General features: G+C 36.6%; 3 protein-coding genes across 5 annotated transcripts; 2 read left to right on the forward strand and 1 right to left on the reverse strand.

Moving 5' to 3' along the window:
• The first annotated feature begins 923 nt into the window (after window positions 1–923).
• On the forward strand, window positions 924–6,561 carry LOC120252734 (phospholipid--sterol O-acyltransferase). 3 transcript variants are annotated; one of them, XM_039260871.1, is made up of 16 exons: window positions 924–1,253; window positions 1,587–1,722; window positions 1,804–1,948; window positions 2,154–2,323; window positions 2,422–2,498; window positions 3,150–3,363; window positions 3,438–3,612; window positions 3,728–3,827; window positions 4,195–4,289; window positions 4,626–4,677; window positions 4,778–4,849; window positions 4,947–5,115; window positions 5,580–5,684; window positions 5,775–5,859; window positions 5,956–6,038; window positions 6,250–6,561. In XM_039260871.1, exons 1-15 carry the CDS (start codon window positions 1,008–1,010, stop codon window positions 6,035–6,037), a joined length of 1,923 nt encoding a protein of 640 aa, XP_039116805.1. In that variant the 5' UTR covers window positions 924–1,007; the 3' UTR covers window position 6,038; window positions 6,250–6,561. The 3 variants fall into 3 exon arrangements, 1 of the variants encoding a protein (XP_039116805.1); XR_005534129.1 differs by lacking the exon at window positions 6,250–6,561 and having other exon boundaries at window positions 5,564–5,684; window positions 5,956–6,009; XR_005534130.1 differs by lacking the exons at window positions 5,956–6,038; window positions 6,250–6,561 and having other exon boundaries at window positions 5,560–5,684.
• Window positions 6,562–6,910: 349 nt separating this feature from the next.
• LOC120252753 (cyclin-dependent kinase inhibitor 4-like) lies at window positions 6,911–9,941 on the reverse strand. The gene is made up of 3 exons (XM_039260894.1): window positions 9,354–9,941; window positions 7,347–7,550; window positions 6,911–7,255 (listed from the first exon to the last, which is right to left on the reverse strand). Exons 1-3 carry the CDS (start codon window positions 9,776–9,778, stop codon window positions 7,165–7,167), a joined length of 720 nt encoding a protein of 239 aa, XP_039116828.1. The 5' UTR covers window positions 9,779–9,941; the 3' UTR covers window positions 6,911–7,164.
• Window positions 9,942–12,123: 2,182 nt separating this feature from the next.
• On the forward strand, window positions 12,124–12,762 carry LOC120252696 (uncharacterized protein At4g13230-like). Its single transcript, XM_039260814.1, has 3 exons — window positions 12,124–12,234; window positions 12,332–12,436; window positions 12,566–12,762. Exons 1-3 carry the CDS (start codon window positions 12,124–12,126, stop codon window positions 12,731–12,733), a joined length of 384 nt encoding a protein of 127 aa, XP_039116748.1. The 3' UTR covers window positions 12,734–12,762.
• Window positions 12,763–12,952: the final 190 nt, after the last annotated feature.

Consider the following 12,952-nt stretch of genomic DNA (forward strand, 5'->3'; position numbering starts at 1 on the left):
AACAATTCAACTAAAAACAAGTCACTGGAAGTGAAATCTAGTAAAAAACAAATAACGGTAATAAGAGATAAAATAAATTAGATAAAAAAAGCTGACAACGATGGAAAAAACACCGTTCTCGAGAATGGTGAACACCGGTGCTAACTAGGTTAAATTGATGCTGACAATAGAGGTGTGTTAGGCTCACTTGTCGCCAAAGCTGGTAGTTCTATGTGGTTAGAAATTCTCTGACTTATAAAAATTAGACTGTACTTGATCTTAGGCAAAGCATTCTCGAACTCGATTCTAATAGAATCAAGAATTGCATGAAACCAAACAATGAGCATATAATCAATTTGGACAATAAAAGAGAAAACATCTAAATATCTTTATTTAAATTCTTAAAAAAAGTATTATACCAGAGAAAATTAATTAGCTTAAAAATGTTTTTCAATCAAGTTTTAAAACTTCTACTGTGAAGGATGAGCTCCTTCTCATTGAGATTAATGACTTTATTTAAATTATTAAAAAAAGTTTTGAAAAACTACCTTTTTTTTTTAATCAATCACCATTTATCTAGTTAAGTTTATACTATGTTGATTAGCTTAAAATGTAATAGTTAGGTTAAAAAAGTGATAATTAGGGAAATATGGATTAACTTAACAGGTGATGATTAGGGGTAGACAGAAGATGAGTTTAAAATTGAAGTGTATGGTGGCCACAAAATGCCTCTCTTATCTAATCAAATTCATATATAAAGCTCACTTAAATTTAATTCTATAAATTTCACTGCTGATTCAAAACAAATATTAATACATAATAATAATAATTGAAAATAAATAATCTTTTTAAAAAATCTTCCCTTTTTTTTTTTTTTTCCTGAAAAGATTATTATTGAATCTTTAAATAATCAGGCACTTTCTTCCAATCCAACGGCCCAAATCTTTCCGTTGACCTCCCGCGATCCAACCACAGAACCCGACATCGCGGAGGGAGAGAGAGAGAGAGAGAGAGAGGTCCGAGCAGCCATGGCGGAGAGAAGAGGAGGCGATGAGTGGCATCGTTCTCCGCGTCTCATCGTGCTCCTCCTTGCTCTTTTGCTGATGTTCAGAGAAGGGGATGGGTCGTCGTCGGAACCTTTCTACAAGAAGTTATCCGGGATTATCATCCCGGGGTTCGCATCGACGCAGCTGAGAGCTTGGTCGGTGCTTGATTGCCCATTTTCTCCGCTGGACTTCAATCCTCTTGATTCCGTATGGCTTGATACCACAAAGGTCATATGCACTTTTCTCTCACTCTCCTGTATTCCTTTATATATATACTGTTATGGTTTCTATGTATTTTTTATGAAATTGAAATGGAATAATAGTGGAATTGATTTTGGGGATTCATATGTATACGATCCAATGCAAATATGGAGTTTTGAAGACGTTTGATATTTCGCGTAGCATCTATCTGCTTATACTGTTAGCTTATCTCTTTGTTTTAAGTTGTTAACTGAAATGCATGGTTCTCGACACTCATAGAGAAACTGGATGTTTTGTGTTAAAAAGATTTCATCTTTATATGAAAATATGGAGGTTGAAAGTGTTCAATCTCTCTTGTAGCTTCTCTCTGCTGTGAACTGTTGGCTTAAATGCATGGTGCTGGACCCTTACAACCAAACTGACCATCCCGAATGCAAATCAAGGCCTGACAGTGGGCTTTCGGCAATAACAGAGCTGGATCCTGGGTATATAACCGGTGAGGCTATTCTAAGTTTTGGCTGGGGACAAATTGATTTGCTTTTTTGTATCTGTTTGGTAACACGTGATGTTTCACCAGGTCCCCTTTCTTCGGTATGGAAAGAATGGCTAAGATGGTGTATTGAATTTGGCATCGATGCCAATGCAATCATTGCTGTCCCATATGATTGGAGATTGTCAGCATCAATGCTTGAGGAGAGAGATCTCTACTTTCACAAATTAAAGTCTGTAAATCTCCTAAATACACCTTTCTTTCCTTTACACATATTTTAGACACAGTTTTTAAGTTATTTAATGTGTAATACTAATGTCAAATATATTCAGGGTGTTACTTGAACATGGCAAGTTTATATGTATAAAATTTTGTGAGGATATGGTTTATCTTATTTTGTTGATTAAGGATTCCTTTCATTTGCCTCACTATTGCAGGGTAACATTTGAAACAGCATTAAAACTTCGAGGTGGGCCCTCCTTAGTTCTTGCTCATTCCTTGGGAAACAATGTTTTCCGCCACTTCTTGGAATGGTTAAAGCTAGAAATCGCCCCGAAGCATTATGTGCAGTGGCTCGATGAACATATACATGCCTATTTCGCAGTTGGTGTGCTTGTTTTTTCTTCCTCGAGGTTATCTAGACTCATGCAGTTTGCTTTCTTATATGGCATGTAGATCTCACCATCTCTAGTGCCTTATTTTCAGGTGCTCCCCTTCTTGGTGCTACTGAATCAGTCAAAGCAACACTATCTGGAGTCACATTTGGCCTTCCAATAGCTGAGGTTTCCATTGTTCTTTGAACTTCATTGCTTCGTAATCAAATTTTTTTCTTCTTTTCTTTTTCATTTTTTTCTTTGTACTTACTTGATCTTCTCCCAATTCATTTTACTGGCATTAACATTTCATAAGTATTTCTTTGGCATATCCTTGATCAATCAGTTATCGTGGAATAGTTTCTATTTCTGATATATATCTTATGGAGACAATAAATTTGTGCTGTTGGGAAAAATATCTGTCCATATTCGAAGTTACAATAGGTTTTTTAGTTTCAACTCCCAAGCCTGTGCTTGCAAGTTGCAAGCAGCCTACAAGGGGGTGACCACATGTCACGCTTTAACATTTTTTGCGTTATAAACTTATATATGAGAGCTGAATCAGGCTAGCAGTGATGTGCATCAATATGGAATATCTCTTCTCAGCATCAATCTGCTTTTGCTATTTATGAGTTCTTCTACTCGTAACTGCATCCCTCTTGTATTAAGTGACTCTCATTTTTCATTCATGCCCTTTTGAAGAAGCATGTGGTTTGTTCTTTGTCAGCTTTCTAATATTATTTCCTGTAAAATACATGCAACTCTATGACTGATGCTGCAATGATTGGATATATTGGGTTTGGTGTCTAACTTATTAGAAGTTTGTGTGTGAACTGTCAGGGAACTGCTCGCTTGATGTACAATTCATTTGGTTCTTCTCTATGGTTGATGCCATTCTCAAAGCATTGTAAGTCTGATAACATATATTGGAAACAATTTTTTGAGGGAAGAGGCAGCCGTCATCACAAGCCCCACTGTGATGACACTGAATTTCGATCAAATTATTCCGGATGGCCCACAGACATAATAAATATCGAGGTTCCTTCTATGCGAGGTCTTCTATTTGAACTTGTCATTATATAGGTAATAAGTTGAAATATGTTGCTTAAGTACCACTTGTATATGCAGGCATGGATGCCTATCCATCTGTTGCTGAAGTAGCTGAGGACCTGGCTTCTAACATGGAATGCGGAAGACCTGTCCAAATGTCATTTTCAGCTCGGGAAGTTTCTGATGGGACATTCTTCAAAGCAATTGAAGACTTTGACCCTGATAGCAAAAGACTCTTGCATCAACTCCAGAAGTATGTTCCCTTTACTATAGTCCTTGCAGGCTTGCACTATGCCTGAGTTGTTTTGGACAGAAAGGTGTCATTCTAAGTTATATTAGTCATGGATGTCTTTTCCTTCATCTGTCAGATACTATCAGGGTGATCCAGTTTTAAATCCTCATACACCTTGGGAAAGACCTCCATTGAAGAACATCTTTTGTATCTATGGTATTGATTCAAAGACTGAGGTATCAACATTTTATGAGAATCAGGCTAACATGATTATTTGTCAAAAAGTGATTGATATAGTCTTGTGGTGGCTCGTGTTGTCATTTGGCACTTTAGCTAGATGAACCATTATGCCAACTCGTTGACTATCTGGTTAATTATGATGCATTTGTCATAGCTCCGTTTAACATTTGCTAGAACTACTGTACTTTCTACTTATTGTGCTTGATAAAATGTAACTCGGCCATATGGCTACTCATTGTAATGGTGTCTTCAAACGCCATTACTTACACACTTCATATAATTTGATCCTTCTGTGTTCAGCTGTGAGGCCCTGTAGTAAAATGTTTATGTGGTGAATGATATGTTTGATATTTTCTGATACAGGTTGGTTATTATTTTGCACCAAGTGGCAAGCCATACCCAGACAACTGGATCATAACTGATATCGTTTATGAATTAGAGGGGACCCTGCTATCGAGGTTAGTTTCAACCGTAATGCCAAATCTTCTTATGTGTCATAATGGACATGCACTCTTAAAATACTTTATACATTATAATTAGTTAGCACCAGCATGAGATTGATACCTGGTGGCCTCTTTTTGTTTATGCACTGTCAAGTATGTTCTTTCTGTGTTATTTCAATTTTTGCTTGTGAAGAACAATCTTTAGCATCTTTTTGTGCCTATAAATTAATTTGAAACTTCTGTATTCTTTGTGGTATTATCATGTGTGTGTGTGTGTGTCTGTTAATCTGTATAAGAAGTGGTGCAGTTATCATCAATTTTTCAATCTTTGACTTGTTATGGTTCTATCAGATCAGGGAACACAGTAAATGGAAATCCATCAGCTGTTAGTGGAGATGAAACTGTATGTACAAATACAATCTATGTCATCTTCTATAGTGCTTGATTGATGCCCCAGACTTTTGAGTCATTCTTTAATATATTTTTAGATCATATTTTGATAGGTACCTTATCACTCCCTTTCTTGGTGCAAGACTTGGCTTGGCTCCAAAGTGAACATAACAAGGGCGCCACAGGTATTAATTGAACCTTGTTTGGTTGCTTAGAATTAGAGTCAATGGGATTCATTTGCCCATTTGTTAACATTTGTTTCTCCTTTGTTTGGAAATGCAGGCAGAGCATGATGGATCTGATGTACATGTCAGGTTGAATGTAGATCACCATCCAGGTGAAGATATACTTGCAAACATGACAAGGGCTCCCCGGGTTAAGTATATAACATACTTTGAAGATGCTGAAAGTATTCCAGGAAGGAGGACAGCAGTTTGGGAATTGGATAAAGGTTTGCGAATCATATTTATACTATTGGTTTTGTTAATGGTTTAAGTGTTTTGTTTTTAGCCTTCTTGAGTTATTGTTGCGAGGGAAAGTATTAATGTCTTCAATCATTCTCAGCCAGATTTGCTTAAAATTTTCCTTTCAAACCATAATAAAATATAAAGGAATATTATTCAATAACTCCTCTTCAATAGACTTTCTATAGGATATGGATAACTACAAATCAAATAATTAAAATCTAGGATAGTATCTTATCCTAAATTAAAAAAAAAAAATTATTCTAACTAAAATAAGCATTTCTAATAAATAATGATATCTAGTGAAGGGTGATTTACAGTTGTAGTTGTGCATCATTCTTCACTACCTTCTATGTGTTTTACCATAAGATTCAGGTTGAAATGTTGTAATTTTTAACCATCATATATGAATTAATCCTCAACTTCATTAGCTAGGCACTTCTTTTGGCAGCAAACCACAGGAATATAGTGAGGTTGCCAGTCTTTATGCGGGAGCTGTGGCTCCAAATGTGGCATGATATCCATCCTGATGCAAAATCAAAATTTGTCACAAAAGGTAGCTTATTTGCCATGTTATAAACCTCTTTCTCTTATTTGATGCACTTCATGTATCATGAAAATTATCTATCTATCTATCTATCAACAGAGAGGCGAGGTCCCATGAGGGATGTAGACTGTTACTGGGACTATGGAAAAGCTCGTTGCGCCTGGCCTGAACATTGTGAATACCGGTAACCGTTTTTTTTCTTCATAATGTGATTACTGCTTAGCCATTCTACTTTAACTAAATAAAAGGGATAAACTGTGGCATCCACATGTTAATGTAGGTATGTCTTTGGGGATGTTCATCTTGGTCAGAGCTGCCGACTGAGGAACTCCTCTTCGGACCTTCTCCTACACTATCTTTAGGGTAAGATGGTTGGTCATTCATGTTTGCTGCACATTCTAAGTTATATGTTCATCATATAAGAACAAAGAACAATAAAAATTTCAACTTGAGATGAAGAGATGAACTTCACCGTCATTCTCCGCTTTCAAACCAGTGACTTCTCTAATAACTTTCAGAGAGATTAAGACAAGCCATTACAACCGTCGTTAAAAATTTCAACAATTTCTTGCAGGTTGGTTCACTTATCAACCATGACCATATGGTTCAGTTGAAAACCAGATGAAGGGTACCATGAAATGTTTAGAGTGCAGCATCATAGGTTGGAAGGGATCAAAATTCACAGTTCTGTCAGAGTTCTGCAACACAGTATTAGCTTCATTTCTGTATTGTTTCTCCTTCATTGTAGAGAATATGCATATAAATGTTGTGTCATTTGTCATATGAACTACAAAGAAGTACTCCTTTCATTTGTACACTAGATACAAATTGCCTGCCTTAATGGAGTTTTTAGAATGTAATAAAAAAGGAGAGAAGCCTTATTACCCCTTTTCTTGGTTTTCAGCTTCTGAGCCATCTGATTTCAAGTCATTCATTATCTTATAATAAAACAGTAACTCATGAGTATTCTTTTCCCGGATTGTGACAAAGGTGAATTTTCTTCAGGTGAAAGTGAAACTGGAAACGTGACCTATTTCTAGTTCTGCGGACAGTACAAAGTGTACACAATTTTGCTGACATTATTGACGTGTAATGAAAACAGTGTTTCAATGAGAATCCACAGCCACAAGAATTGATTCCTAGACAAAGACATAACAAGAAATTGAAAAACATAAAAACACTGAATAATTGAGACAAGGTTTTGTTTTATAGATTTTTTTTTTTTAGAAAAAAAAAAACTAGAACTTTTCAATGACATTAGCAGAAATGTACACAAAATTACACCCCCAGCTACCCAATGTACATGAAAGAAGAGCTTGACAAAATGATCCGTAAGACTGATTTTTCCGGTTATGTTTCTAACTAGGTATGGTCATCAGCTCTACATGTTTCAGATCATTAGACTAAACAACTACACTATCCCAGACTAACACCACCATTTTTACAACAACGATGACGGAGAAATTAGAGCACGGAGAAGTTAAAATGCTCATGGTTGATCATCAGTTGATTGTGAATCCAGTTTCACCCATTCAAAACGGCCGGGAAGAGGACAATCATTCACGACATCATAGTTATACCTGCAAGCAAGAGATGGTTGCATAATAAGAATAATATAGATAAAAACTAGTCGAAAAGAGAGTACATAAACGAATGGAAACAAACAATTACTTTTCAGTAAAAATTCGCTGCTGAACTTTCTCTGCCTCGTTAAAGAACTCATCCATCTCATGTGCTGTTGGAATTTGTCTGCACCCAGAGTTCTCATTTCTTTTGTTAACAGCCACAGAACTAGCAGCTCTGGTTGTAGAGCCAGGAGTCAAAATAGTTTCTGAATTTCTAATCAGACTACTAGGTGTAGTTTCCCTTGTGTTCCTGCATCCAAGTAATAGAAATGAAATTAAAGAACATTTATCTTGCAATTACCTTTCCTACATAATAGATAGACAAAAGCAAACACTCTGAGGAGAAGCCAAGGTTATTAATCCTGTTTAGTTATTGCTCTTAACTACAAGCTTGCCTCTTAAGTGATAGATTAATAATATCACAAGCAGAAGGCTGCCATAAAAATTATGTGAAAATTTTGCATGTATTGGTCCCACTCAATCATTCACCAGCACAATCATAGCATTCACTAGTGATGCACCAAAACCAATCATTCAGATATTGCAATATAGTGATAGTTATCAGCATGCAATACTTATAGAAAAAATAAAAAAGATGAATAGATAGCTTTAGCTTTCAGCAAGACTCATGATACTTCCTCATTTTAATTGTGTTCTTATGATGCTTTATTTACAGTGGGCCAACACAAGCAATAATACAAACAACGAATCTAAATGAGTTGCAGTCTATGATGGCACCCACATCAATCAGTTCTAAACAAAACAAAACAAAACAATAAATGAGAAGAGCGGCACAAAAGTACCAAAAAAAAAAAGTTATGGCCCCAGACCAACTTGTTCCCCCACTAGCATTCAAGCAGATAACTTTTGCTAAAATTTTGTATGAATTCAAATGGCTTCATAAACACTCTCTAATTAGAGTGAATGAATTAGGCCTACCGAATTAAATTTACCCATTTGATAAAGTAGTACATATTATTTTTTCTTCTTTGCATAGCTGAAAAAATGCCTAGATTTCTGCAAAGAAAAGCAGCCAAAAAGCCAACTTAGAATAATGATAACCAAAACATTGTAGGCCCTGTAGAAGCACCATTAACAACCTTACAAAATGGAATGACCAACAATAGTAGAAAGTGTGGAGGAACAGAAAAGTTAATTAAATACTAGTCTTGTCAAACATGGAAAACCTACTTGAAGATGGAGTTAATCATGAAGGAGCTCTTTTGCAGTCCAAACTATCAAAGTGGTCAGTCCAGCACCACCATGACACAGAAAAACAGCAAGATCTCCATTATTATACAATAATACTAACGCGTGACTTAAAATAGGTATTTCATTGCGATTTCTAGCTTAAGAAAGTGATCCATTAACTTCCCATGGCTCAAGGAGGAAGTCAATTATCAAACAAGAATATTGATGGGAGGATAGCTATGGTACTTTCTAAAAAAAAGGAAATTTGATTAAAAATGGTTTCTTAGTTTAACACATCTGATTCAGGCCAAGAGATCCAAAGGTTTCCGGCAATCACTCAAAGATCAACATGCAAAAAAAATAAAAATAAGTACAATAATTTAAAACACATCAACAAATAAAGGTAGGCAATAAATAAGGACAGTGTCTGCAACTCAGGAAGAGGTAAAAGAGGAAACTTCTCATGATCTCCTCCGCGTGACAATGGATGAAAGGGGTCAAAATTCTTATATATATATATATATATATATCAAAATACAAAACCCATCACACCAAATGAGATTTTTTCCCCCTCTTGTTCTTCTTCTTCTTCTTCAAATTAAGAGCCATAAAGGTTCTGAAATCCAGAAGAAAGAAGAAAAAGAAAGGAACCAGAGACAAAAGTTCAATCCAGTGAACCAAAATTAAAAGATAATTGAAAAGGGAAAAAAAATAACCAAGAAAACACCACTCACCCGATACGGCATAACAAAAACGATTTTGATGACATACCTGTTTCCAAAACCGAGTAATAGCACGAGAATCGAATAACAATGAAAACCCTAAAAATCCCAAATTTCGCAATAGTACCAGAGAAACCCACCTATTCCTCGCCTCGCTATCCAGCACGTTCTCCCCTAAAGACACCTCAACCCCGGCATCACTCCCCGGCGAGGCCTCAGACACGACCGCCTCTTTCCTCGATCCACCGCACCTCTCTTGTGCCATCGCCCTAGGCCTCAAACAAGGTCCCACCTTTCCACTCGATTTGGTGCTAGGGCTAGGGTTAGGGCTTTCCTTAGGCTTCGAAGTGGGAGAGGCGACCTTGTGGAGTCGGCGGGAGCGGAGCTGGAGGTAAGATGAGGATGAAGAGGAGGCAGGCGACGATGCTGAGGGACTCTGAAGACGCTGCAGCGCTAGCGTTCGGGCGCGTGTGCAAACGCCAAGGTGTGAAGGGTGTGGCACTGGCACCTCCATGAGCGCTACCCCACCGCCCAAGGCCTTGGCCTTCTTCATATACTTGCCCATATCTTCTCCACTCTGCTCCTCCGCCACTATTGTCCTCAGCTCCGCGGTGCTTTCATGCAGGTTCCGAGGTCAGCAATGATGACACGTGTGGGAGAAGCAGGCGAAGACAAGAACCAAAGCGGCGAGTAAAGACAGTGAAAGGAGAAAAAAGGATCACGATGCTTTTCAATGGAGAAGATAACGCTAGTTAAGGAAGGGGTTACATTTTGCACAAACCCCCCTTGTATTTTCTAATTTTTGTTTTTTTTTTAATTAAAAAAAAAACTTTAAGAAAAACACATGTTAATTAACGCATTATTATTATTTATTTATTTTTAATTAACACCAACAATTGTAATTTTCTAGCTTTTTATTTATTTTTAAAATTACTAACTCGTCCACGGTATCAATCCTCACCGTCAATCACAATGGTTTCTGAGAGTTTCACCACATCCAACGGCTCGAATCCTTTGCACTGGCCTAAACCTGCAATTTCGGATTCGGATCTTCTTGAAGCTTGAATCCGGATCCGAACAGAGAGCACGTAGCCGTATTAAGCTAAGCTCTGAAATCCAGCTCCTCCGCGGTAGTGAAAAAAAAAAAAGCTTCCATTTTTCTCTTAAAGTTCAGACTTTTTGAGAGTTTCTTTGTGTTGAGGTTTCAATTAGTGACGGATTTTGGGAATTTAAGGAGTTGCCGGTTGCGGTAGGTGTCTGAAGAACGTTTTTGCTTGAAAAAATGTTTAAATTTTCAGCTTTTAATTTGTTCTCATTTAATCATCTTTGAGTTCTTCTTTTCATAATGATATTCTTGAATGTGAGCTTCATCTTTTTACTTGTATGAAAGTGATATTTATATATGCTGCATATGCGCCAATGATTATGATCTGTTGAAATGGAACCAGCAATTAAAACACTGCAAATTAAAGCATTCAATACTCTATGTTGTTTTTGATGTTTGTTTTGGTTGGTTTTCCTCTTTTCTTTTTAATAATATGTTCTTCTCCTCTTCTATGAAATATGTCTAGTCTGCTACATGAATTTTTAGGCCAAACATGAAAATATCCATTGATTTCTATGATATTTGATTTTTCTTTTTGTAACATATATAGTTGAGATGATTGGAGGAATACATGGTATAGTCTTTAAGCATATAAAATTTTCACCATAATTAAGGATTATGATTTGTTGTTTGACATTTCTGTGGGTCTGTGGCAAGGGAGATACTGTACTGATTTCATTGCTTTCAACATTATGGCTTTAATTTCATGATAAATTCTAGTAAATAGTGTAATCATGTCTTCCATTAGCATGCAGAAAATTAATGACATAACTTAATTTGTAGGTAATATGGTTTGATTTCCCCCACCTTGAGCAGAGGAATTGATTTACCAGGCGTTTTTCTCTTTGAATGGTGGTCAGTGCAAGACCAAATGAAAAGCATACATTGAGGTTTTGCTGATTGTCCAGTATATATAAGACTAATGTTAACTCAAATACAGGGAATATCTTTTATTTTAATGATTTAAACTATGAGAGGTTGCTTTCCTTAAGTCAGCATTAACGAATTACTCTTTTCTTATGATGATAACTGGAACAATGATGGATCAATTGGTTCACTTAACCCAAAAGATGTTCACTTATGGCAAATATACTAGTAATTTTGATCATGTTTGTTTAGAGTTTATAACCATTAATGCCAAGTTGTGGTACAAATTAGTCAATCAACATTAATTAACAGGAATGTTAGCTTCTACAAGCCATCACAAAACTCTGAAACTATGGAAGTGGAGCATGAAGAACTTCATCATTTCTTTGTCAATGCTCAGATATACATGAATGTAAACAACGATGAGGTGTTTCTTCTGATTAATTCTGTATGAATGATTAGTTAATTTCTTCATCCATTGATGATGCTGAAAGTGATGCATGTACACAAGTTGTGCTTGCCTAATTAATTGCATGCTATACATTACAAATCAAAATTCATGTGCCTTTGAGTTATGCTGGTAGCTGTGGAATGGGTAATCTTTGGTATTAAGAACTTGAAACTACTTAAAGTGTATGTAAATTTTTATACCATTCTCAATGAAACAAGGACAAACCTCAATAAAAATTAATCTGAAAATGAAGGAAATTAGAACAAAGAGGGTGGACACAGTCAAGGTTCCTATAAGTTATAACGAAAAAAACCGCAAATACTGGGTCCCACCCTTAAGAACTTGCTAAACTGCCACGTGGCGCTACAGCCATGGTCTCATCACTATCCTGTGTGTGTGTATATATATGTGTAAACCCATTCTCCTTCTTAGAAGCTAAGATTTCAACAAATTAAAGAACAAGAGAACAATTAGTAGAATGACATCCATGGCTCTCATGGTGAAGAAGCTTAATCATCTCTCCATGACTATGCCCAAAGGGAGCTCTACTTCTATTCTCAGGATGTTTGTCACTTCATCACCCATGCCACCTGCCCAGGTACATCTGTCAAGATGCACACCACACCAAGCATGCATGCATGCACTTGTTCATAATGTAACGTAACTGAATTAAACTGCATGCCATCCACATGCAGGGTGGCACACCAAACCAAGAGAACACCATGCAAGAGATGACCAGTGATGTCAACCCTGAATCAAATGACACATCTAGAGGCATTGCTAGCTCTACTACGGAGCATGTGAGAGGGGTTATCGCATGCTTACTTTTAAACTCATTATTAATCAATATTTCTTGCATGATGATCAGTTGATTAGATAATTAAGAAATCAATCATGAGAATTGACTGAATGGTGTGGTTGGCTGCAAGGTGATTGAAACTGCTGAAGAGATGGGAGAACAAGCGCAAGAGATGATCCAAGATGCTTGGAGTTCAGCGAAGGAGACGGCTGAAAGCAAGGCTCACGAGTCCAAGGAAACGATCAAAGATTGTGCTGAGCGTGTCAAGCGTGCTATGAACACCAAGGAACGAATTTAATTAATTATCATCATATGAAACTACTTAATTTCATTCATCAAGTGCTGAATTACCACTACATTAATATCCTCCATTCATGTCATTTGGTTTTGTGTTTTTTGTGTTCTTTTCTTTCAATTCTTTTTTGTGTTGCATGCAAACTTGCAGTTAATTTGTTATGTTTTTGAATTTCCATGAGATTGTTACGGTTGATATGGTTGTGATATAATTAATCTCAAA

This window comes from Dioscorea cayenensis, chromosome 22 (assembly GCF_009730915.1).
Source record: "Dioscorea cayenensis subsp. rotundata cultivar TDr96_F1 chromosome 22, TDr96_F1_v2_PseudoChromosome.rev07_lg8_w22 25.fasta, whole genome shotgun sequence".
Classification (NCBI taxonomy): domain Eukaryota; kingdom Viridiplantae; phylum Streptophyta; class Magnoliopsida; order Dioscoreales; family Dioscoreaceae; genus Dioscorea; species Dioscorea cayenensis.